The sequence below is a fragment of the Phaenicophaeus curvirostris genome, chromosome 1, assembly GCF_032191515.1.
Source record: "Phaenicophaeus curvirostris isolate KB17595 chromosome 1, BPBGC_Pcur_1.0, whole genome shotgun sequence".
Taxonomy (NCBI): Eukaryota; Metazoa; Chordata; class Aves; order Cuculiformes; family Cuculidae; genus Phaenicophaeus; species Phaenicophaeus curvirostris.
Window position 1 is genome coordinate 58228599 of NC_091392.1, and position 25476 is coordinate 58254074.

A 25476-nucleotide genomic window follows, 5' to 3' on the forward strand; every position below is an offset into this window, starting at 1 on the left:
CATATGGGCCTGAGCAGAGACCTGCCCTTTTTAGCTAATGGAGAGCCATGCCAAGAGATGCTGCTCCTGGAGGATGGCACACAGAAGCCTATCAATAATGACAATTGAGCAGCGAAGCCCATGACTTTCAGCATACCCAACTCCACAGTTAAACCCCAAGGCACAGGTTAAAAACCTTGCTCAACACAGGTGTTTTCTTCCCAGACATGTTGCTGGTGGTGTTTTAACTTTCTGTTGGACTGGAGGTGCCAGAGAGCACCAGCTTCTAACAACCAACACAACTATTTTCAGTACAAAACTGGCACTTGGGCATTAGTTAATTTTCACAGAGATTCCAAACACAAATTATGCAGATTTTCAGGTATATCATTTCTTTCAGCTTCTTCCCTTTCTAGAAATCCTTCATGTTTGTAGCAGGGAAGCTGCCCACCACTTATTCTTCTCCAAACTCGGCCACTGCTTGTATCACAAATAGTAATCCTTGTCAGCTTTGAGAAGAGCTACGCCCTGTAGCCTCATCTCCACAATTCACTCACACAGGCCCTGCAGAAAACAAAAGAACTCATCTATGGACATAGGATGCATTGACGTGGGGCACAGATCCAAGCTCCTGCTGCACTGCTCTTACAAGGATGAGAAACGAAGGACAGCCTGGCAGCAATACAGTGTTTTTCCATAAGGCAGATTCCAAAGCTGTGGGCTGAAAGAGACAAAATCAACGCCACGGAGTCATTCACCAACATCCCCATAAGGAGAAAAGAGTGGAAGAGCAGAAGGCTGCACACTATACAGTTTCATGTACCAGGGTGCTTACCTTTGGTATGTACCAATTACATTTGGTAGCGAATATCTGACAAAATTAATGCAAATACACCTCAAATAGCTGAAATCTGATTTGTTCAGAGACACCTTGGACAGGCCACAGCATTGTCTGTGCAACTGCAGATACATCTAGCTGCTTACTCTTGAACAGGACACAGACATCCCCCCCTCTCAGCCTTATGAAGGATGAAAATAGCTGGAAGAGCTTTCTGATGGCAGGAAAAGAGTCTTAGATGTAGCCATAGCAAAGAACAGAGAGACTGAGGACTGTAAACAGTCCCCCAAGTCATGCCTAAAACATGCTGGTAACACCGCAAAGAGGTTTACAGTACTCTGGCTTATGTACCTGTCAAGGGTAAACAGAGGGAACCTCAGATTTCTAGGTGTTTATCTTCCATAGTGTTAAAATCACAACCAAAATGCAGAGAATCGTTACTCAATTATTTTACTCTACAATAAAATTCTTCACTGTCTAGTCATTAACTACACTGAGATAACCTCATCTGCACGAGGATATAAAGAGTAACATAAAACTTGTTTTTGAAAACAGTGAAGAGATCCACCATAACAGCAGAAATGGTCGTTTGGAGTCTCACACCAGAAATCACTCATTTTAAGCATAAATAAAACAATTTAGACTTACTATAAAAATTCACTAAGTGAATAACATTCAGGTTGTGTCATCAGCAAAACAAATGCCAGGAAATTCAGAGCTAATAGATTTACATGGTAATGAAATCTGCACATCTTCCCAACTTGCTCAGGTTACACAGCTGGAAATGCAGAAGTTCATGCTGCGCAAATTTTATAATCCACCCCATTATGCACACATGCATGCACACACTTTCATTGCAAACACTCAAGTATTTCCAACCCACAACCAGTAAAGAAGAAAAGTATTTCTTTATAGCTAATAACTAATCAGTGGGATTTTTCAAGAACTGTGTTTACTCCTTTGCCTTTCCCTGTTCCAAAACATTCTTTCACTTTTCTTAACACTCCCCTTTGCCTCTCCCCCCAAAGAAAAGTGTTTGGGATTTTAAAAGACAATGTCAACCAAAATTAAACTCTATATTAACTGGAAACGAATATGGATTGAAAGAAAAAGAATTGGGGGGGGAGGAGGGGAGGTGTAGAAGAAGCCCTTGTGCAGTTGAGGCAAGAGTGAGAAACAACTCTTTAGTTCAACGTCTACTAAGTCCACTGTCTGCAGCCAGAGAAAAGGACGCTATTGCTCATTCCCAGCTCTAGCCTCTTGGGAGTCATATAAAATAGGAAAATCCTTCTCACATTCCCCTGCCCTTCCCCCAGTGCTCAGTTCTTGGATCTAGTCTAACTTTCCAATAGGCTAGGCACATGTTTTGCTATTTCCCACCCTCTCCCCAAAAGAGCCAAAGTCGGAGAGGAATGAGTCACAGGGGCCAGAGCACCAGAGCAGTGAGTCAGCGTGCTGGAAGCCCTTCCACAAGGCTCCCTCTATCTCAGTCCTTGGCTGAGACCTCTAAACACATTATTAATTCTGTGTTGCAAGCTCTCAGGTCAGATGTATTCATTCTTTTGTCTCAGCTACTTTCCCCACCCCCTTATTTTTTTTTTTGCCTCTTGGAGCAGGCTCACTGGTATGCACTTCATTCGTCTGGTAAGTCAGCTCTCAGGCTGCCAGCTTAAGCAGCAGAACCACAGAAAACAAACTTTCCATGCCCTTCTCTCCACCCAGCGAGCAGCAGGGTCACAATTCTTTACCACCAGTAATTGTAGAGGCTGCAACACAAGCCTGACTGACAGGTCAGCCTTTCAAAAGCCTCCAAACCACCAAGAGTAGGGGCAAGCCTTCCCGTGCCACCTCCTGCTAGCGTGACTCACCTTAGACAGAGACAGTAGCTCAGCTTCCAAAACTTAGTCACTGGTGTCTCTGCTGATTTTTGGCACCCAGGCAAAATACTTGAAGAGACCATTTATGGTTCTTAAAACTATCTAGTGAAGAATGGCATAGGTGCAGTTGTTTTGTTGTTTATTGAGAGTTTCTTTTTCCCCCAGCTACGTTCCAGGCATGCAATGCCAGTCATAAATATTTCTTGGGAGATAATACTGATATGCTTGGTTACACCTCAGGTCCTTTGGAAGGAACTTGCATTTACCACAAGTTTTACATTTAATTAGTGTTTTCTAGGTAACTATCCAGTGTTTAGCCAAAAAATAAGCAGTGAAAGAAAGTTTTCAGGCAAGTTGAAACCTTTCTCTACCAATTTTACAAGTCACCAGTGAGCATTTATGGTTTTGTTTACCACCTAAGAACTCAGCAGCAGGCATAACAGCAACGCATTTTGTTGTTGCACAGTTGGTTTAACTTATTGCCACTTTTGAAGGGAAACAGTTACTTGGGTTACTTCTTCAACGCATCATAGATCTTAAGATTACAGCAGTGTTCCACAACATCTGGGCACACTGCACATTGTTTCATTTATAATCTTCCTTCACCATGGAAATGGGAGGGGAGGAAAGCAAAGAAAATTTATCCCAGCCCTCTTGTAACAGCATCCCGTGTCGAAGGGCACAGATAAACATTTTGTAAAGGGCACAGTCAGCACAAATCCTGTATTTTAAACAGAATACACTAGTCTTGCACCCATTTGGGAGATCATAGAATATCTCAAGTTGGAAGGAACCCATAAGGATCATCAGGTTCAACTCTCAAATTACTTTATGGATAAAACAGGAAGGAGGAAAGGATAACCAGGGAGAGAAATCAGAACTCAGAAGGATTATCCAGCTGCCCTACAGAGAGACAAAGCCCTCTCCCTGGTGTTGACCATCACCATGCAGTTCAGCAATGGTCACAGAGATGCTGTAACCTGCCCTGCAGGCTAACAGCAGTTCCCTCATCTGCTTACCCTGCTAGGTCTCATCAGTTCCCAGGTGTTAACACTTAAAGCCGTCAGCCACGGCCCATAGGCACAATCTCCCAGAAAGATGAGCATCCCTGCAGTTATCCTGTACAGGGATACCATTAAAAGAGCCCAGCAAATTGTAATTTCTTTTCTAGATTCCCATTAGTACATGGGGCCTCCTGCAGAACACAGATGCTCTCCAGCTCAGCTGGTTTGTGTTTAAAGTGTTTGCAACAACCTCCTCCTTGAGGGCCAAATTAGTATCTTTCAAAGGAGGAAAATCTTTCAAATTAGTCTGAGCAGCGTAGGTAGGAAACAAGAACTTCTGCTCCATCAGCAGCACTCACTGCACACTCTGGCTAGCCACTCCTGACTGAGAGGACACGATATTTAAAATAAAAAGCACTATTTTCTTCTTCAACAATATTGTGTCATTAATGGCTGCAAAGTTTAAATAGCACAGATCCAGCTTGCAGGACTGATAATTGATTCTTTTTCCTACACTGGCTGCAAACCTATATCTGGCCTATCAAAATTCAGCTCTTTAATTAAAGCTGTCTGGTTATTATAAAATAAGTAAGACTTTACTATCAGTATTGGCAGCTTAAGGAGAGATCAGGCATTTTAGTTTACTGTAGAGTTAGTAGGTTTTGTTCTACAGATTTATTTTAGTACTGGGCAGGTTCTGCTGGGTTTGTTTGTTTTTAAGAGAAGCAGCATGGAAGCTGCAGCTTGAAAAGAATGGACACGAACTTAAGCTCCTGAGTGTTTATTTAGTTACTCTTAATTTTTGAGGAGTTAGACTATCTCTTTATGTGCCTAAATGCAGACTCCCTGAGTTCATTGTGGAAAATATGAGTTTGCTTTTATAAATGCTGCCTAAAATTCAGAGACATAATGGTTAAAATTGCAGAGGTATGTAAAGTTTTGAAAAGACAAAACACATCACGCACATATCACCCTTTCTTGAACTCAAGAGACAGGTGCTTGAGCACAGGAATGAGAGAAAAAAATTTAAGAGCGATTTTGCAAAACAAACATGAAGAAATCCATAGGTCATGTCACTCTACCTGGGAGATGAATTTCCCTGCCTGATTCAGAGCTCAAGGATCAGCAGCCCTTGGCTAGCAATGATCGTCATTGTCACGGGCTTTAGACCCTGCCCGGCAGAAACTGCTGGCCCCTCTATCACACAGATATCTACTATCAGGGCAGAAAGAGAAACAACGCTGGCAGGACTTTGTGTTCAGTGTTGCTGTCACTGAACATTACACATTAAGTACCTTGCACTAAAAACGTCAGTTTGAGGTCAAATCCTGTTTCATCATGTGATCTCGCCAGAGAGTGGAACAGAAGAAATGACTACATTAAAGAACCCCTTTCCAGTGAGTCCTATACCTTGCTTTCAGTAGAAACATCCTGGGTTTTGATCTGGCGTATCTCTCATCCTTCCCATAAATTTACGCTAAGCCAAACACTGTGGATGCAAACAGAACCGAGAGTTTGCCAACAGCAGGGAAAATCAAAGATGTCCCATCCCAGATTGTCAAAATGTTTCCAGCTTGCAACTTTGAGGCATGCTTCACATCAAATCATCTACTGCCCCAGAAAGCTAAGGAAGAGCAGAGCAATAGTACTTGGTGATGACAATACTGGGGAAGAACGTGACACTAAAGCTGCTTTGGATCAGCCAGGCCTGCCTAAACCCATCCCACACCAAAAAGCCTTATGTTTCGAATCTGCCTCCAGTGGTCGACTGTACCACAAGATGGATACTTCAAGACACCCACATTGCACTTGTACAGCCTTAACTGTGCAGAACTTACAGAAATCATTTTGGCACCTCATTTTTGTATGGGTCAGTACCTCCATCAGCACTGATTCTTTGGCATCCTCTCTCTGAGGAAAGGTGCATTTCATTTTACATAATCACAAGAGTGGTGGGAGTCACTTGTTTTTTTATTCATGTCCAAGACAGACTAAGGGGGGTTTTAAGCTCTACTGAAAGCTGTAACGGTATGCACACCATTTGTCTAGACAAATTATTTTAAGATACCCCATGCTTGAGAGCTGATATTCCAATTTCCTATGACAAGTCCTTTGTCACAGCACCAGAAAACATTACTTCAGTCAACTTTATAAAAAAAAAAAAAATGTAAAAAAATAGAGTGGTACTGCATACTCGGGACCCAAAATAGCAGCGGGTGGAAACATCCGTATCCCCAGATCAGTCTTAAATAAAAAACAAAACCCAAAAAACTCAAAGTTGTGTGCTTAGTTCTCCACTATGCTTCTTTCCAGAGATCCAGGTCCTAGTGGAACAGCTTATTTAGTAATGTGTGCTCGCTCTCTCCTCTCACAAGTCTTCATAATACTGGGGAAACTTTCAAACCACCATTGCCTTCATTTGCCTGTGAACAGGCATGTCAGCTTCTTTTGCTAGCCCTCCCCCATTCAGAGCACCTTCCTCCTTCATCTGTACCCTCTCTGTATCTTCCATTTCCAGACTTTTGCTCCCAAGCAGGTGAAAGAGAGGCCTAAGCTAGTCATCACCTTGCAGGACATAAAGGAGATCAGCGGAATCAGGAAGGAAGCCTTCAAGCTGCAGATGAAGACCCTAGAGGAGTAGAGACAGAAGAGCAAGGGAGCAGAAGGAAAGCAACAGGAGGGGCAGACACAGTCACAATGCTTGCAAAGGAATAAACCAAGCTTACTGCAGATAAGCCGTATATTTGGGTTGTGCAAGAAATTACTCCATCCCCAGTTGTGTATTCTTGCCAGGTATTACTGACTTTTGTGCCGTGTCACTTAAAACTGTCCATCCTAAAGTGGTCATTCCAATGGACTTATCCTCATTTATTCTTCTCCATCCAAAATGCAGATTCAAGAAGAAAAGGAGATTCAGCAGGGGCTGGGACTAGATTCCTGCATCTCTGCGTCAGCTAGATGGAGGCTGTGGAGCAGTATCAGCATGCTGTCAGGCAGTGCAACCCAACCCTTTTCCTGCAACAAATATTTCTGTAAGCCCATGCTCTGCAGTACTAATGAGATGGTCAAGCTCTTCTAGCTGGCCCCATAAAACAGACAATCAAGAGAACCAGAGGAAAGGTCTTTAACCAAGAAAGCACCAATGCTGATCGTAAATCATCAATGAACATTCAGCACATGCCAAAAATCTAAAACCCTGCCATCTCACCACAGCAGGTGAAGATGAAGACACACTGGGCTAACAACCCTGCTTATCATTGAAATTTCTAAGTATTACATATTTGGGCTACTGGAAGAAAGGAAAAGATGATGAGAACCAACATACCTCAGGACCTAGAAAACAAGAAAGAGTTAATAGAAAATACAGTTCAGAGGGAAAAAGATTGCTTCTGAGTTTGTCAGGACCCAGAAGAATGTTAATTATAGATCAGGCCATCACTTGGCTGCAGTTATTGGGGGAGGAGGGAGAAAGATCAAAATGTTTAGTTGAATATTCCTGGGAGGAGGCGGTTCTGAATTACTGCTCTTTATATGTGAACAGATGATACAGCCATCCCACAGGATGGTAATGAAATGATTTTTGTCCCAACAATAACGGAAGAGAATATAAAAAACAACAGCTACTCAAAGCCAGTCATTTTAATTAGCAGACCTAGAAAACATCCACCTGAAAAGTCTAAATAGAGCTTCTAAAGAGCTCTTGAAACTCTTTTCAGTATGAAACAATAATGATAGATAGGAAGAAACGGTATGAAAATGTTTAAGTGTAAACAAGGCAACCAAAGTAACAGCAAGTTAACCCACCTACTGTTCATTCCTGGCTAAGGGAAGAGATGGAGAAAGGAAGAGAGCAGATAGCGTCTGAGAACAAAAGGGAGATAAATCTATTTTATGCTTATAATTCCACAGTAACTGACAAACTAGCTTCTAAAATTTTATCTCTTTCTATAATAATATTACAAGCTTAATACACTTTGCCTCTTGTAAGGCAATTGACTTGGTGCCATACAAAACAAAGCCAGAGTGATAGGAAGTCAACAGGCCACATTCACTGGGATAAAGAAATAAGAAATCTCCAGATGCAAAACACAAATCAGCTGATTGCACCACATACTTTCAGTGAGTTCCCACGGGATAGGTTCATGGCCCCAAAATTTTATCAATAGCCTGAGTGGAAAAATCACCACCAGTGAACTCTGCAGATAATGTAGCATCAGCAGAAGTAGCAAGCAAAGAAAAGGTCAGGTCATAAAACCAAAATACAGAGTACCTGGTAAACAGTCATAAAAAAGTGACATTTTAAATAAAGTTGAAGATAAAAAATAAAAATAAAAAATCTAATTGCTGAAAACAAAAGGTCCCAAGTCATGCTCGGGTGACTGACAATCAGAAGCAGAGATCTCAAAAAGGACTTGGGACGCTGGGAGAGATGCAGCTGAAGGAGTATCCGTGGGACAGATACTGCAAGAGCTGGACACACAAAGGTGGACCTGGGCAGGAATTACTGCAGACACGTGCTTACACTTTGAATTCAAGAGATTCCTTGCTGAGAGATCCCAAGGTTGAGCCCATCGGCTAGAGCACCAAGGTCTCAAGCAGTCCCAGGAGCAGCCCAGCACTGGGGACCCTCACATGGTCATCCTGTGCTGTGGGGCCAGTGCCAGGACTCCCATAGCCAAACAACAGCAGGGAGTACTGCAGAAATTGTCTTTTTTATTTATTTAGGGACGTTTTTCTGTTTGTACTTGTTTCTTAGATGGGCTTCATATTTAAAAGGAGGTCATCCTGTAAAGCTCAGCTCCCAGCTACAGCTTTCCACTACAGCTTCACGCCAATCACACAGCCTGCTACACAAACCTGTGTCCCCTGCACATGCCAGAATAAACAAGTTTGAGGACTTCAGAAGACAGAGGGATGTGAAACAGGAATTCATTTTCTCCATGCCCACGGTAGATGCAGCTGCTAATGGCCATAGCCAGGCTCCAATTTTATACCACCAAATTCCTAAAAAAGGACATTAAACAATCAGAGAAAATTCAGAGCATCACAAGAATCACTGTGGAGCTGGGAATCCTGCCTCAAAATTAAAGCAGATAAAAAAAGAAACCAATGCATTCAGCTCATCAAAGAGGAAATGAATGCAGATCATAAACTTTATTTAAGTACCGAAACAGGGAATAAGACTTGGAGAAGAGCTCTACCAACTTGCAGCGTAAGTTCATAAGTGGAAGCCAAATCCTTTCATCATGGTTACAAAGGGACACAATATTAAGAAGAGAGAGAACAATCAATCATGAAGGAACAGCATGAATTCTTGTGATCCAAGACATTCTCGATGGAAGACTGGAGGTTTCCCTACAAAGATATGCATGAATTCAAACAGGAAACAATCTAGGGAAGTTTTACAGCCCATGATTTACATAAGGCTAAACTAATTAATCATACTTGTTTCCTTTGGCCTTCTTGCAGCAAAACAAGGCTATTCACCAGAGCAGCAGCATGTTCTGGAGAACCCGATATAAACCCAGAACTGGGAAAACTGCTGATGCTGCTCTGCATTCCTATGTTCCAGGTAACTTGATATCCTTATCGGAAGGCAGCTGGGGAACACAGTTCAAGAACTTAGGTTTAAGAACAAAGGTTGTTCGCATGAGGCACAACCCACCTGCTCACAAGCAAGCTCCAAACATAGTGCTTGATAAGCTTCAAGTAGCCAGGACATCCTGCAGCGCCAGCCCACTGAAGGCCTTTTCCCGTTGTTTATTTTTAAGGCTAGGTTCTCAAGCCCTTCTGCACAAGCGAGTCAGCTTTATTCCCCATGCCCCAGCTAGGCTGGTGAGGATGTCAGACACCCCAGCACTGGTGGGGAAGGGGAGCCCCTACTGCTTGCCGTCACCCCAAGAGCTGCATGCATCTCCATAGAGGACTGGGAGAGGGTCACAGAGGAAAAATCTGGCAGGCTTGCATTGGACACAAGGGTTTCTCAACCAAAGGGCTGTAAATACAAATACTCAGCAACACATACACACACAAACCATTCCCCATCCATTTGATACCAATCTATTCCTCAGGAACGAAGGGTCGGCTGCATTCATACCAAAGCACCTGCAACAAACTGCGAGAACTCACAAGCACAAAGAATAGTGATAATTTTCAGAGTCCACGTTTAATTTCAGAACAAACCACATCTGACAGATATCTGGCTGATTTCAGCGGTAACAGAAGATTCCTCAGGAGCCCAGGCAAGTGCCTGGAGGAATTAAAAGAGAGCTTCCACGTGGAGGAATTGTCTTCAAAAGAAGTCATTTAACAGTTGCTCATTTCCAAGTCTCTTTTATAATGTCTCCTAGCTAGCAAAGCTGCACGTGTCTGGGCATCTCCTCCATGGCCTGTGGTCCTTTCTAAATGCCAAGTTCACAGCAGCAGAAAGCTGCACATAGCAAAGATATCAAAAGGCAAGTTACTTTATTCTTGCTTAAAACCTGAGAAAGAGCACAAACACAAGCACGTAATATGCATCCTCATTCAAACACACAGAGAGAGCACGGTAACTTTGGCTCTTATTTTGTGTTAGAAAAAAGCTTCCTTATCTTTTTTTAGTCTGATAAAGAAAAATATGAAAAGCAAATAGCTGACAGAAAGAAAGGAGAGAGAGCATTTAAAGGAAAGGGGGAGTTTCATCCTGTTTTAAAGATTAATTACAAGATTAATCCCACCAGGCAATGTGAGTTTCTGGCACTAAAGCAGAAGCGTGCTCTAGCAGTACCTCCAGCCAACATATACACAGGCACTCCTGCTCAGCATCTTCCCAGTCCACATCCCTCAAACACTAAAGCACAAACAAAGCTGCTTTCATTTGCAGCACTGCAATTTAATTAATTGGATATATTGAGTGAGTGCGCTGTGTGCTGTGGAAGACGGCTCCCCCAAGACTGCCAAAAAGGCCTGCCAGCATCCCAGGGACAGACACAGGCGGAGGGAAGTTTCAGACATTGCATAAGCACAGGCACACGTAATCCCTCATCCATGCTATCTTGGCTAACGCTCTCTCACACCCCTGCAAGCCACAGCCAAGATCTACTTGAGCTATTTGGAGGTGCAGGGTGCCTGGTGAGCAGGCAGAGAAGGGAAGGGGAGGCCCAGCCTGGGGGGATGTGTGGGGATGGATACGGAGCTTGCTTATAGATGCCTGTCCCAGCACTGAGTTGGCACAAGCCCGGAGCCTCCAGGGGCCCCTCAGTCCCTGCTTTGGGAACCGTTACCCCAGAGCTTAAAAGAGGGTGTGGAGGGGAAGAAAGTGGGTTTTTTTCCAGGCTCTGTCAACACTGCTGTAAGGAAAAAAATATGGCCTTGTGGTTAGAGGGCTGGTCAGAAGCTGAATGTGCTGCATGCTGTCCCACATGGCCTGAGCAGGGACAGACCTCTCATGCCTTGGCGCAAAGACGCCCTTCGCCTCCCAATTCCACAGACCTAAGGGCAGTAACAAAATGATACTTCCCTCTCGTGATTCTTTCAAGAACAGCAACATGGGAGATTGCACTATATTCAACGCCGAGACTATCAGGATCATAAATGTGTTGAAGAGAGCTGGGACATAAAGGGAGCCCCTTGTCACAGGGCATGGTGCACGGTGCTAGATGCAGCACTGAGCCATGGAAGCAAGGACCCACACAGACCCTTCAGGCTTTGAGGGCCACCAAGAGGTAAAGAGCAAACTCAGGAGCTCAGAAAGCACACTTTGCACGTAAATTTCAGGTGTCACGATTTCTTCTGTGAAGCTTGTATGCCATCCATAGTGCGTGGCCACACGAAACCCTGCCTGCCAAGCACCTGCATTGTGCCACTCAAGTAAAGAGCACCTGAGCAAGGGGAAAACTCCTTCCCAGAGCTACATGAGTTTGTTTGGCTTGAGGGAAACACAGGTATGTAGCTAGAAAAATAATCGGGGGAACCTTGTACTGCTTATCAGCAATGCATAACTCCAGAGCTTTTTAAAGCTATATATATACACACACACACAGATACATGTGTGTGTGTCTGTGAGTATTAAAAATAGTTCACTTTTTTAATATGGTGCCGTTGGCTGTGGAACAGTTCAGATGAGCATCTGCTACAGACCATCTGGACTGGGAGGGAAGGAGAGTGAAACACTAGGGGACTCTTGAGGAATTTGAAAGTTGCAGCAGATTTTACACAGAAAACTGTTGCGTAAGGTACACTGACAAATGTGTGATATCAGAAAGGGGTTTTTAACTAAAAGAAGGAAAAAAAAAAAAAAAAGAAGTGATCCTGAAACTGCTGTTTCCTGTGGGGGTTGGAGTTGGCTGCTGGAAACTGCACTGACCTCACGTCACTGCAATTCAGCATCAGTAAAAGAAACAAACCAAAGTTTTCACGACGTGCATCAGTGTGGGAGAAGATCTAGTACTGGACAAGTGCTGTCCCGATGAACTGAAAGTAGTACCTGACATTCAGTGGGTTACCATGGAGCATCTTAAGCTTCCATCAAAAAATAAAAGCTCATAAAACCACATGAAACTTATAATTCATTAAATTACATGTAAGAACAAATGCTTTCTCATATACTTTTGACTAAGATGGCTTCATGTTCAAGATGCATATGCACACATGGAGATGATATTGGTATTCCTCTCTGAAGACCACAACAAAATTCAATGTTGCTAGAAACTACAGCAAAATTCTATGAACAAGAAGGTTTTATAAATTAAGGTTGATAATGACCATGCCTTACACAGAATAGAACAAAGATTCAGACATGCCAAAACTAAAACAGTTTTTCAGAATTGCTGAGCATTCTCTCCTCTTTCCCCCCTGGTTGCAAGATCTGCAAAGGGTAACAAAGGAAACTAAAGAACATGAAGTAAGTTCCAGTTTGCAGAGTCTACAGACTTCCCCAGAAAATTGTTAGGTGTGCAAAAACACCAATGGATTGAAAATCCCCGCTCTGATTCTATCAACAAGTTGTGGTTTCAGATGGCTTGGGAAGATCTGCTCTGCAGCAAGTGTAGAAATGAGCATGGTTGTCACTAATGGCAACTGGTATGTCAGCATTTCTGGTATTTCCATAAGCTGAATTGTACCTGTCCTGTAACAGCAGTATGTTGCTAGTATGCACACACTGGGAACTCAAGCATAGGACACTGTGGAGAAATAACAGCTCTTATTTTGCAAAGCGCAGCTGTCCATCTTTTCCTCCCTACCAGTCATCCTTATTTTTCCAATACTGCAATAAAAAGTATCTATTAACACTTCAAAAGGTCCAGTAGGGTAGCATTTCATAAAAGGAGCCCACCAGAGCACTTTATACAAGGATGCCATGGCTCTTTCCTACAATAGGATCCAGTTACACAAGCCTCCAGTTTAATCTTAATGGGGACAGGCAGCCACGCGCAGAAAAGCCTGCAAACAGATGAAGACAACAGAAACATTAAATGGACCATCCAGATTTCAGTATAATCAGTGTATGCAGTAATTTATCAGTTGCCAGACAAACAGGAGGGGGCAGAAAGGAGTAGAAGAGATTAGTCTCTTCACCCCGTCTACATTGCTCAAATCTCTGACTAATGTAGTGTCAGTTAAATTGGGTAGAAATTTGTACCTGGGGCTTTTTTGTTGGTAAAATAGAGGCCATATACACAGAGCTGTAGCTGTAGGAACAAAAGCTTGATAGGACTTTTCATACCACATCATCATAAATAAAGCTTCCTATTATTAGGCAACACTGCCACCATACAACTCCAAGAGGGGCACCCAGAGCAATAAGCAGCCCCTGGTACCTTCTGGAGTTGGCCTTTTGTCTAGGGAAGAAATCAACCAGCTAAGGAGAACTATAGAGAGGTTCCGTGCTAGGACTTACGAGAACCATAACTCTGACCTGCTAAAGCCCACAGTGATGAGACCAGCAGAAAAGAGGCACAAAGATACAGCTGAGGAGCAGGTGAGGAATGCACACTTCCTTATCTGGCTTTTCAGCACTTAAATTCCTAAGGCAATGACTCTTTTCTTATCCCAAAATCAAAAGGACACTTGTATAACCGGTGCAGGAACAGCCACAGGCAAGCCTGCTGATAAACTCATGCTTCGTCCTTGGCAAGATAACCTGTAGCAGCGAAAAGGTCATGCGGCCATTCACCTCATTCAGCCTCATGTGGATGGTGGCACAAGAGCACACTGCTTGTGATGGGAAGAGCCCTGGGAACGTTGGGGAAAGAGATGACATTTCACCAAGAGCCACTCCATGCGCCTCAGGTGCTTTTTGCACAAGATACCCACCTAGCCCAAGGATACCCACACTCATCAGTCACTGCCTGAAAGCTCAGACAAACAAGTTCTGGAAAAAATCCAGAAAAACAGCCTTACTTTGAGACACACGTGTTCTCCAGCCCCCTGCAGGATTAGCGCTCTTGCATAATGGCAGAAGGAGCATTCACCCCAGCCAGTTCTGTTCACAGGAGGGAACTCTTCTTCCCCAGCAATGTAAGCTAACACACTTGTGCACAAAGCCTGGACACCTCTTCCCAGGGCAGCCTCCAGCAGAGATGCAAGACAGACAACTGGACGCAGGCTGCACGGGAAAGTAATACTCTGCCACAGCTCCCATCACAGCTGTCACTGGATATGCTTTAAAACATGTATTTTAAATTTTAAAAAATGAGTCACCTTCCCAGGGATGGGTGGATGAGGTGCTGAGGGGTATGGTTTAGTGATTGATAGGAATGGTTGGACTCGATGATCCAGTGGGTCTTTTCCAACCTGGTGATTCTATGATTCTGTGATGCAGCTGTTCTAGAGTAATACCAAGAGCTGTGCTGCTAAGCCATTTATTTTAATAAATAAAGTAAATACAGTGTCTCTCATACCCAACACCCAACTTGAGAGGAGCTGCATTTTGGAAACAGCCAAAACCAGACCAAGTATGTACCCAAAGCAGCTTCACTGATTCTTTGGCCCAAGGCACAGCTGTTGTGCCCCAGAAGAGGCAAGAGCAACCCCACAAGTCACCTCACCAAATCCCCAGCCTCCCTCTCACACCTCACGTTTAACTGCTGGTCACTGATGTGTTAACGCTGCCCTGGCTTTAAATCATCCTTTCAGTAGAATAAAACCGTACAGATTCAGCAGGTTTTGGTTAAAAGTCACACACACATGCAAGGCTCAGCGGTCCCAGGGTCTCAAAAGCCTCACTATTGGCACTGACCCCTGCTCCTTGCCCACCAACCCAAAACAAAACACAGAGGCACTCGTAAAATCGCTCCACCTCAGGCGCACAGAGCAGGGACTGTGCAGACAGGGTGTACAGCAGAGGTGGGCTCCCCGCTGGAGGGTGGCTGTGCTCCGTTTCCCTTTCAGATGGATTTCTGAGGCCCTTTCTTCCTTCAGTGCAGCATGTCCACGGCACGTAAACAGAGAAAGCGAGCCATTTCTGAGCACAGGCAGGACCTTGGAAACCCCATATCACTACCCTGGGGAGAAGGAGCAATAATCCCAGCCTCTTCCTTCACCGACAGCTCCCCAACAGAGCCCCAGCCCAGGGCATGGGCTGGCAGGGGTCCAGCCAGCCCGGATACCGCGCCAGGAGCCTGCAGCTGCAGGAATGTCTGTGACTGGGCGCACGCAGCTTTTTTTAATTGCACGCTTCAGTTTCCTCAATCTGTCGTGGCTCAGTATTTTGAGGAGTTGGTTTCTTTTTTGTCTTTTTCTTTTCTATCCTGCATTCTCCTTTTAAGTGGATGAGGGAAAGGAGGGACAAAGCCAGTGTTGTGACAGCATGCTCCCCTGCTCCTAGGCTTCCGAGGGCCACCTTCCAGCCTGGATGACCACAGTCTTATCTTACCTTTATTTTTGTGTAGCAGTTGGGTTTTTTCAAACTCTGAGAGGTCAGTTTCCTCTGTCAATAGTGGTGGAGAAAGCAGGGCTTTCAGACAACACAAACCAGTGTGAAAAAAACTGAAGGAACACATTTCAGAAAACTCTTGACACGCCTGGAAACCCAGCATGCGGGGAGAAGTGTTATAACAATATCAAGCTATGAAACTTATTTTGGCAACCTGTCTTTTACAGCTCAAGGGGCTAAATGCTGCCCATATGCAATGGATGAGAGCACATCTTGAAAGCAGAGCAAGTCCTGGCAAAGTCACAGGCAAACTACTCAGATATGCCAGCTCTATTATTAAAACTCCGACTGAGTGCAAAAAAGAGGCACGTTCTAACTGCAATACTGAGTCTGAAGGCACCACACCAGATTTTAAAGGAAAAAGGAGTTCATAAACATGCGGTCTCTTACACCCTGACCTGACATCCTATCTCTTCCACCAAAAGGTGTGGTTCATCTGTCTCAGCCTTTTTTCAGCATCCTGCAGCATCAGTGCTCCACACCAAGAAAATCCCAGTGTTGCTGTGTCGCTGGGAATTTTGAGATAAAATTGTTTAACAGGCATAACCTGCAGAGACGTGTGTCCTTCTGCCAGAAACTATTGGATTACTATACACGTTCGACAGAAGTCATCACCCTTGCCAGAGGTTGCTCCTCCCTCAAGAAGAAGGGTTAACTCCACATTTGTTGCCCCAGTCCAGTTCTATCAAGGTGGACTTGAGGTCTGCTATTCAAGCTAACACAGACCACCTTGGCAGAGTTGTACAAGTGAGCTGTTCCAGGTTCAGTTACGCTTGCACATCCAAGGGGCCAGCAAGGGGTCTAGCCTTCCCAGCAGAGCACACCTGACCAGAGCCAAAGTCACTTCTTAATTTCTTGCTTTCTCTCCCAAGGGTGACTGCTGCCTTATTTCTGACTTCTCTGTCTGATTGGGACAAACCTCATTTAAGAGGTCAGCTAGGTTCCACAACTTTATAACAGTTGCTCAGTCACAGGCCAAGCAATGAGCCCTGCACAATTCAAGTTCCCTTAGGAAAGATGGGATTTTTTATTACCAACCTCTCAAAAGCGTATTGCTTAGAGTATCAGCCTGCCTGGCATGAAGCCTCTTCCTGGACTGTGCTGCATCTAAGGTCTGCCTTTTAGCTGCAGCACTCCCTCGATGTTTGATCCCTTGATCAATCCTTCATTACAAAGTCACCAAATCCAGAAGATGCCAAAGAAGGTGTAGTTCTGCTTCATCTGAAGTGGTGCAACCAATGACAAGATAAAATCCAGTCAAATCCAGCATGCCTTTTTCAGGCCTATGTGCTTACGCACCCAACATCTGCACAACCACTGCCTCTGCACCAGTGTTATTACTGAAGAGACCACCTTCCACACACCGGGTTGTCTCTGTCTGCTTGGGCTTTGGCTCCCATCAAGGCAAACCAATTAGCAGACCCTTCTTAAAAGGAGCGTCATTTGATCAAAAGGAGTTTTTTCTCCAAGAGCAAAAGTCAGATCAGAGGTTAAGACGAACGTCACAGGAGAGATGTCCTTGTAGCAGCTGTCCCCTACAAATAGCAATACCGTGCACAGAGCACTGCTCCCTTTACAGGTATTATGAATGACATAATTTGTGTTTTAGTTGCAACAATTAGCGCATTCTGGCTAAGGTCCAGTCCACAGGACTTTAGTGAAGTGAAAAAAAAATGCACTTTCATTATGAAAACAAAAAGTAAGACCTATATTCTTGCAGCAGATCTTTTTCAACAATATGGAGAACTCTCATTTTCTGTAATTATTTCATAAAACACATCAGCAAGGCATGGTAGTATTTATTTTCCTGATAAGGCAATGCAAGAAGCGACCTCTTCAAACTAGAGCAGCATTTGGCATTGGAAATGCAACAGGAGCTTGAGTATTCCTTTACTGGGATACGTAAATCTATCTATCCATAAGTATAAGGCTGGAAAGCAGATGCTTCATCTTCAGCCCTGGGAAGAACCAAAACTAGGTTAGAGAGAGTAAACATCATCAAAGGTTGCCCACAATGAATACATTCTTCTTACATTTTAGAAATGAGTGATTTGAGCTTTGACAAAGACTTCACAATGTTTTTTTCTGTCAAGATGCACTTTAAAGACCAATTTAACTGAATTGTCATCCCATGATCATATTGAGTGAAAAAATGGACATATTATCCAAGTTTGCACTGCATACTTATCTCCAGTGTGAACTGCTCTTTCTTAGAGAGGACTGTTGTTCCCTATCCTTATGAACTCACAGATCAGCCTGAATCAGCTCAGGCTACAGTGCATCCTGATTAGAATGTATTGTCTCTTAAAATGTTGCAACAAAAAATTTAACTGCCTAGTAAGATTTTGCAGGCTGCTTACCAGAACTCTGGAAACCCTGATGGGTGGAGCTGTCAGATCTACCATAAATCAGCAAAATCAATCCTGCAGGCTGTACCTACAAGGCTGTCCCTGTGAGTCCTGGGAGGGGACTAGCAATGCTGCAACCTCCAAAGTGTCTGCACACTTGTATGTTAGGGGACACACACACAACTATTCCAGTCTTCATACTGAATGAAACATCTGCTTCTACCATATGATGTTTCAAAATGTCAACAAAAAAACTACACGAGGTGGCAAAGTACTTTATGCTCATTTATGATCACCATGGGATGCCTCAAACTAAAGTATCGACTCATCACCAGATTATTTGCCATCCATCAGACACAAAGTACCTGACTTGTTTCTTACTACAGAAATAATCAAGAGACTCTGAAGCAACTGGAAAAGAAAATTCAGCCGAGGTTCTTTTTGGTAAGTAGCCTGACCACTGCAGTGTTTTTTCTCTGGTCTTCCATATATAGTTGTGACAACTGCAGTAAAATATTTGCTCAGCTGCCCTCCCATAGCCAGCAGAGTCTGCAACCACCCACTCACACCACAGATGCACTCCGAAGGCACGAATCCCTCTCTCACTATTTACACAGCATGACAAGCTGGGATGTCACCGCTGCAGCAGTGTTAGTGCTCCAGCTTCCACAAGCTACCAGTCTGTGTCTCCTCACCAAGGCAGTGCCCACACTATGCCTAATGAATAGGACAAGTCACTTGGATGGCATCTTCTGTTCAACAGCAGTGTAGTTCCCTCATTGTTCAAGCTCTTTAGGATCACAGCTGGTTGGCAACAATTGAAAACTCATAACAGGAATGATTTTATTTTAATAAATAGATATTAAGTCACATTATAAGCACTGCATATACAGGGGCAGATTGCAAAATGCTTCACATGTTCGTGCTTTCTTCTTCAAGTATCCTTCCATTTAGCAAAATCCTACAATATTGAAGTGCAAGATCTTCACCTTCCCTTACTGCCAGGCATAATCATAAGTAGGTAAAGATGCACATTCCACTTCAAAAATTTCTTTAAAGTTATCTAAACACAGTAGTTAGGCATTATCTTGATAACATGCAGGTGCCACATTCTACTATACTCTACTTTGGACTGCACAGTCCCATCCTCTTCGTAAACTACAGTGTTTGTCTCCAGAGTACTGCACACCTCCAAGAAAAGCAACACACCAGTGGACAGATCAAGGTTTCTTGCCAAGGCCAAGTGCACTCCTTCCCCTGGTGAACTCATCACTTCCTGGTACAGGCACATTTTATCTTCTTTTTTGTTTTGATTCCTTTAATCCTTCATACTCCTGTAAGCCCAGCCAGAATCTCAGTCACAGTAAACAGCTGAGCCAGCTTGCACTACATTTTATCAGTCAGCCTTTGACCAAAACAAGCAATGAACTTCTAGAGGTGCCTCTGACCAGCAAGCCCAGGCTTCCAAAGTGGCATTAATACACACAATTGCACGATGTCTGCCAGAGCAACATAAAACAAAGAACAATCTGTAAAGATTCTGCTACTAAGCAGGTTCATCACACATATACTAGAAATATCTAGTAAGAGGAATCCAACCCCTTTTACCAATAGCTCCTGTTTTACCTGAGATTACAGCCAGTTTCTACTTTCTTAAACCTCCACCTGGGCCAGTCCAACTAGTCTTCATTAAAGCTTTAAGCTATGAGCCGTACTTGCTACTTTTTTCCCCCAAACTCAGTCAAACTGACTGTTGCCCAGTCTTGTCCTGTCCCTCAGTCTGGATCCACCGAAAAGCCCTCAAAACCTTAGTTTGTAAAAGGAGGAGGTTCTTCTATTTAAACTTACCCAGTAGCAGCTGGCAGGCCTGGGTCAAGTAGATGAAAATTTAACAACATCAGCTCCACAAGACAAGCGTCTATCAGCAAGGTGAGGAGCAGAAGTGACACCCCTCTGAGTACAGTATTGAGCATCCTCCTGCACTGCAAGGTTTGTTTCTAGGGCAGGAGTTGGCTGAAACAGTACGTACTTCGCAGTCATTCTTCTACTTCTCTCTGCCCTTCCCTGAATCTCCTCAACAAACCCTACAGCTATATCCATTCTCTAAAAAATACTAGAAGCACTTTTTACTTCCTAGAGGTGTTATACTTGTTCCTTTCATATAAGCCTGTCCACCAGTTTGAGGGACGATGCTTTTCTCCAATAGCGGAGAAAAGACCTAAATGGGGCAGAGCTGCTCCTGGCATAAAGTTATATAGAACAACCTTTTATAACCTTGTTTTTCCACACTGTCACAGCGGGATGGAAAAACTCTCTCCTCCCTCCTTCCTCCTCATCATTTTTTTTTTTTTTTTAAATGAACATCACCACCAGGACAGAAAGAGTAATTGCTAAAAAGAAGACTCTAAGAAGTTAATACTGATCTTGGGCATTTAAACAAACTGTCTGTCAGTATGCTGCCTATAACATTCTAGTACAGAGGCCCCACTGTTCACTCCCTAAGTGAGGAACATCCCTGTTGGGCTTGGCTCAGCCTCCCGAAGCACTGCGTCACTAACTGGAAACAGATGGGTTTGCATGGAGCTTCCAAGAAGAGGCTTAGAGGAATGATGCAACATTCCCCCCTCCATCAAGCCAGGGAGAAATAAGAGTCTTAGCTGGGTCCCCGGCTAAACTGACTTGCAGCGTCTTACGGGGAAAGCAATATAGTTTTGTCTGCATGTTTATTGATGGCTGGGGCTTAGACACCTCTGTGGATCGCAGACGGGTCTGCCAAGAGCCACAGTTCGGAGCCTGAAAGTGCTGATTACATCAATTGTGCCTTTGGACTTTACAGAAATCCTTGACAATCTATTTAGAGACAAGAAGAAAACCATGACAGCTTCCTCCTTCCTGTTGCTATGGGACATTGCACCAAGCTATATGTAACCTCAGGGCTACACCAGGTCCTTCTCCCCTCCAAAGTCCTGAGGAAGAGATGAGGACCTGTATGGGTACAACTTGTCATGGGGAACTCTCAATCCAGTTTGAGATATTTCAGATATCTCTGCTTAACACAAGAGCTCTTAAGCAAAGCATTGCACAGATGCATTTTACATAGCCACAGCACTACCTTAAAGCTCATAGACATTGCCATGTCTGCCAGTGACTGAGCTTTTAAGAGCCACTTCCCAGCATCAGTCCTGCAAAGCCATTTCCCTTTGGTACGTACTACAGACCCCTGAAATCACAGCCTGTTCTGTGCACAACTCGTTACGCTTCCTCACCTCATTTGCTTCCAGGTTTCTTCACACTCCTACTTGGTCTAGATTTTCTCTGGCATCTGCTCAGTCGCTTCGGATCATCTCCCTGGCCAGACCGTTGACTTACATTCCTCACCTGCTGCTAGACTAAACTGTCAGAGCACAGCCTGCCTGGCTCAAACACCAGACCTCTTGTTGGAGATCTACACAGAAGTGTGATTCGAGATTTTTGGGACATATGCCTGAAAGTGCCCTAAAGAAGCTCAATTAAGAGAGGACACGCAATTGAAGAAAGTCTCCTCCAAGACATCTTAACAGTCAAGGTCTTAAAAATCACTCCCTGGTCTAAGCACACGAGGGAAAGGAGGGAAGAAGAGCTTTATATCTCACTTCTGCTATTATTTCCAGATTTTATTCTGTGTCCTGGCCATAACCCAAGTGTCCAGCTCCCCACAGGCTGCATCAGGGTGAAGGGCAACAGCCTGGAACAGCAGAAGTGCCCTTCCACATGGTTTCCATATGGGCACACCCAGTCCAAGCAGAGATCTGCCACCTGCATGTAGCAGTGCCCACTGTCATGAGGAGCTCAGCTCCACTATATATCCCAAGCAGAAATGAGAGAAGGCAACTTTGCAGAGATAAACCTGCTGTGTGTCAGTCAGGAGAGTGGATTAAGCACACATTCAGCATTCAGACTCCGGGCACTTAAAGCAGGTTAAGGCGTTGCATGTCTCACACTATTGCTCCACTGCTGCAGGTTATCTTTCCAGAGAATAATGGCAAAGGCAGTCATGGGAGTACTCCTCTGCTCCACAAATTAACTAGTGCTTAAGGACCAGGGTTGCTTATCTCTTCTGTCCTCAGACGGGTGACTCCCAGCAGCACACGTAGCTTCAGCCTCTCCTGTGAGAACCGGCAGAGCATGACCAGCCTGACAGGATCATCAAGCTGAGGAGCTTCATTCACAGCCAGACCTGTTGTTGGTGTTTCTTCAGGAAGCATCCGATGGATGCCGAGCAGCAGGTCAGGAAGGGGCCACTGCATGAGAGCAGCAGCTCTCCCCACCAAAACACATCACGGGCATGCTGGAAGCTTTATGCCAAAAGGAGAAGCAGCACTGCTTTAGGGACGCTGGGTGCTCTCCTGGTGATCACTTTGTTTCTAATACAGCTTTTAGATATTTTGAAGCCATGCCTGCTGTCCACTCAATACTTGAATAAAATATTTTTCCTGTTAGCACATTCCAAAGGAAAACCAAACCAGCACCACCACTAGAGAAGGTTATAGCATACCATGGAAGCAGTTTAAGGCAATGTTTTCTGTCTGCCAGCTACCTAAATACAGAGCACACTGAGCAATTAATATTATTCACCCTTCCCAAATGTTCTGGGTACTTTTCTCCTCCTATCTCAACCTGTGTGCCAAAATGAAACACGAGCTGTTGGGAGACTGACCCTGCATCAAAACCAAAGCATCAGGCTTGTTAAAATGCTGCAAAAGTTCTGGATAGACATTAATAATGTAGGGCCTGTCACAGGCAATGGAATTTAAGCTTCCTCCAGCTGGTTATGGAGAAAAGCACAGCCTTGTAGTATCGTGGCAAAAAAGGCAGTCCTCCACTGTTAAAAATAATAATCCTCCACTGTTAAAAACTGGGGTAAAAGTTTGTACCATGGTACAGCTGGGATCGTATTACCCACCACCTTCCACTAAATCTGCCTTTAAAATGAAAACTAGAAACTTTCCTTTATATACTGGGTATTCATCCTACCTCCTCATACATTCCATCTACTGTTTTTAACTCGTACCTCATCCTAAGTGCTTTGTTCTCTTCCCTTCCCCTGCCTTACTTCACCTGCCGGGGCTGAAGACCCTGGACAAACTGATATTGATCAGGTATGTTTTTGCTAGTCTGTTCTAACAGAGGTACAGGAATACAGGGCCATCTTTGGTACTCAGCTCCAAGAAGGAACATACATATAGGTGGCCTTGTATTTTGGGGCAAAGGCCTTTTTCTACCAGAAATCTTACCCTTTCTCACATGCCTTGTGTACTGTCCCTTTTTATATGTGCCAAGAGATGTCAGGATAAACACAAGCAGTTCAAAACAGCTGGAAGATATTAAAGCATTTATTTAAAATTCACTGAAATCAACGCAGTTTAGGAGAATGACCAAATGTTGTGACACATTTGGACAGAATAAAGGAGTCAAGCAGTATGCCGCTGTATGTTCTGCCTTGTGATATCCAGAGAGTCAACAGCCCCAGCAAAAAGGTTTTATAGCATTCAGAGCTACCAAGGACTGTGAAATCTTCCTAATACAACCCTTCCGCATGTCCAAATCCATTATGTTTCCCTTGGGGTACCCTTTTATAGGGTCTGATAATTTGTCCATTGTTGAAATATAACTTCCAGGAAAGAACACGTGTGCTGCAAGGACTTGAGAAAAGCATCCACCTCCAGTATATTTTCAGCCTCCTTGCCCCTTTTATTTTCCTGTTACGAAAGAAAAATGAACTTTCCAGTTCTTCCCTATCCTGTTTAAAGCATTGAACTTCAGGAACTGGACATTGTGTAGTAGCACTGCATACCAACACTGTACACTGAAGTTAAATAATATAAATTATTTTGAAAACCATGGATTTAAAAAAAAATTCTTTTCCTTCAGAATCACCCTAGCGGAGCACACGGATTTGGTTGTCTGCTCTGAACTCTAGATCATTTTCCAAATCCTGATTTCCAGTATGCATCCTGGATGCATAGGTACAGGTACAGACAATTTTTTTGTTTCTAGATACGTAACTTGCTTCTGGATCACGGATGAAAATCATGAGAAGTCTCCTGTCTGGTACCTTTTCACAAAGTAAAAATAGCTATCCCTCTGACACCAGTTGTCCATTAGCAAAACTTTGAGTCAGCCATTTAATTTCACACATTTTGTGATCCAACTTTTTAATCAATAGAATGAAATAAATACCCAGTTACTTGCAAAATTTCTCTATTTACTTTCTTTGTTTTTTCATCTCAAAGAATGAAATCAGGTATGTCTCACTGTATCTGTTTTTTATAAAATCTTGCTTACCCTGGTTAAATCATATCTGTATCCTTCCATTCTGTAACTCTGGAATCCTGCAAGAGCTTTTCTGTATTGTTTAAATATGTTTGGTACCAGGATCTCCAGTGCATATTTTTTATTTCTTCCTTTTTACTCTTTCTTAATCAATTTAATGTTTTCAAACATTTCCTTATGACCTCTTGACCCAACAAAAATCAGTGTCAACAAGCCAAACTTCTCTTCTGGGACCTTTCAGCCTATCTGGATTTCCAGTCATCCAGGTTTGCTGGTTCCAAGAAGTTTTGTAACCTGATTACCGACAATGGTTAGTTTTCATACTACACCACAAAAAAAAGCCCCCTTTCTACCCTTACATTTGCCACCACTGTCTTTTCCTCTTGGATATTCTTAGCTCGTCAGCTCTTCTCTACTTCATGATGATTCTTTTTTACTCTTCTCTAACCTATAAGTATTACCTGGGGTAAAAAAAGAAAAGGTATTTTCAAAGGACATTAGCAGTTTAAAAAAGGAATAGCATAATGATAGATTAAGATTCATAATCCCCTTCATGATAACAATAATTTTACTTCAAGCTCAAAGCTCTGAAGGGATCTTGCTTTGAGTACAATGATATTCATTACCTGTGTCTTATGAGAACCACCACTGAAACCAAAGTTTTTACAGCCTGTCTATTCTGGTACTGATACTGAAGATTACATTATATACAGCTATGAAACTGAGAAAGAAGCCTCAATAATATTAGTGTGAGCTTAACATAAACTGTACTAATCACATCACTTCACATCCTCTTCCAAACACCTGTCAAAGCAATATGCATTTAATGTTTTTAGTCTTTCCTCATAAAATAACTACTTAAACCATTTACTTTTGCTGCTGCTCTTGGAATTCTCCCAAATCAGCCTCTTTCAGATATCCAGGTGTCAAGAATTGAAAAGCCTACAGCCAAACTGCAGCATATTAACATCTAAAAGCCTCAGTTTCCATCCACCTCTCCAAATCATACTTTTGAACACCTTAATGATCGCTATGGCAGTGGCACAGTCAATTGGCCATCCACAGTCATACCCCCGGCTTCCTTGATATACACAAACATTACAGCTTTCTGTGCTGAATAACTGCTTAAGTTGTTTCTTCCCTTGGCCTTCAGCAATGAAATTTTCTGCAGATTCTCATTTCTTGCCTATATTTCCAACCTCCC

General features: G+C 43.4%; 1 protein-coding gene across 2 annotated transcripts in view; it reads right to left on the reverse strand.

The window, feature by feature from the left end:
* CREB3L2 (cAMP responsive element binding protein 3 like 2) overlaps positions 1 to 25476 on the reverse strand; it is a 77758-nt gene that overhangs the window by 39524 nt on the left and 12758 nt on the right. The window contains exon 1 of one of the 2 annotated variants that reach the window (XM_069858728.1): positions 13852 to 13881. The exons of the other annotated variant lie outside the window; for it this stretch is intronic. Within the exon in view, the coding sequence (XP_069714829.1) occupies positions 13852 to 13866 (15 nt within the window). The 5' untranslated portion in view covers positions 13867 to 13881. Of the gene's footprint in view, positions 1 to 13851; positions 13882 to 25476 lie in introns of those variants that run through there. 2 annotated transcript variants of the gene reach the window in all.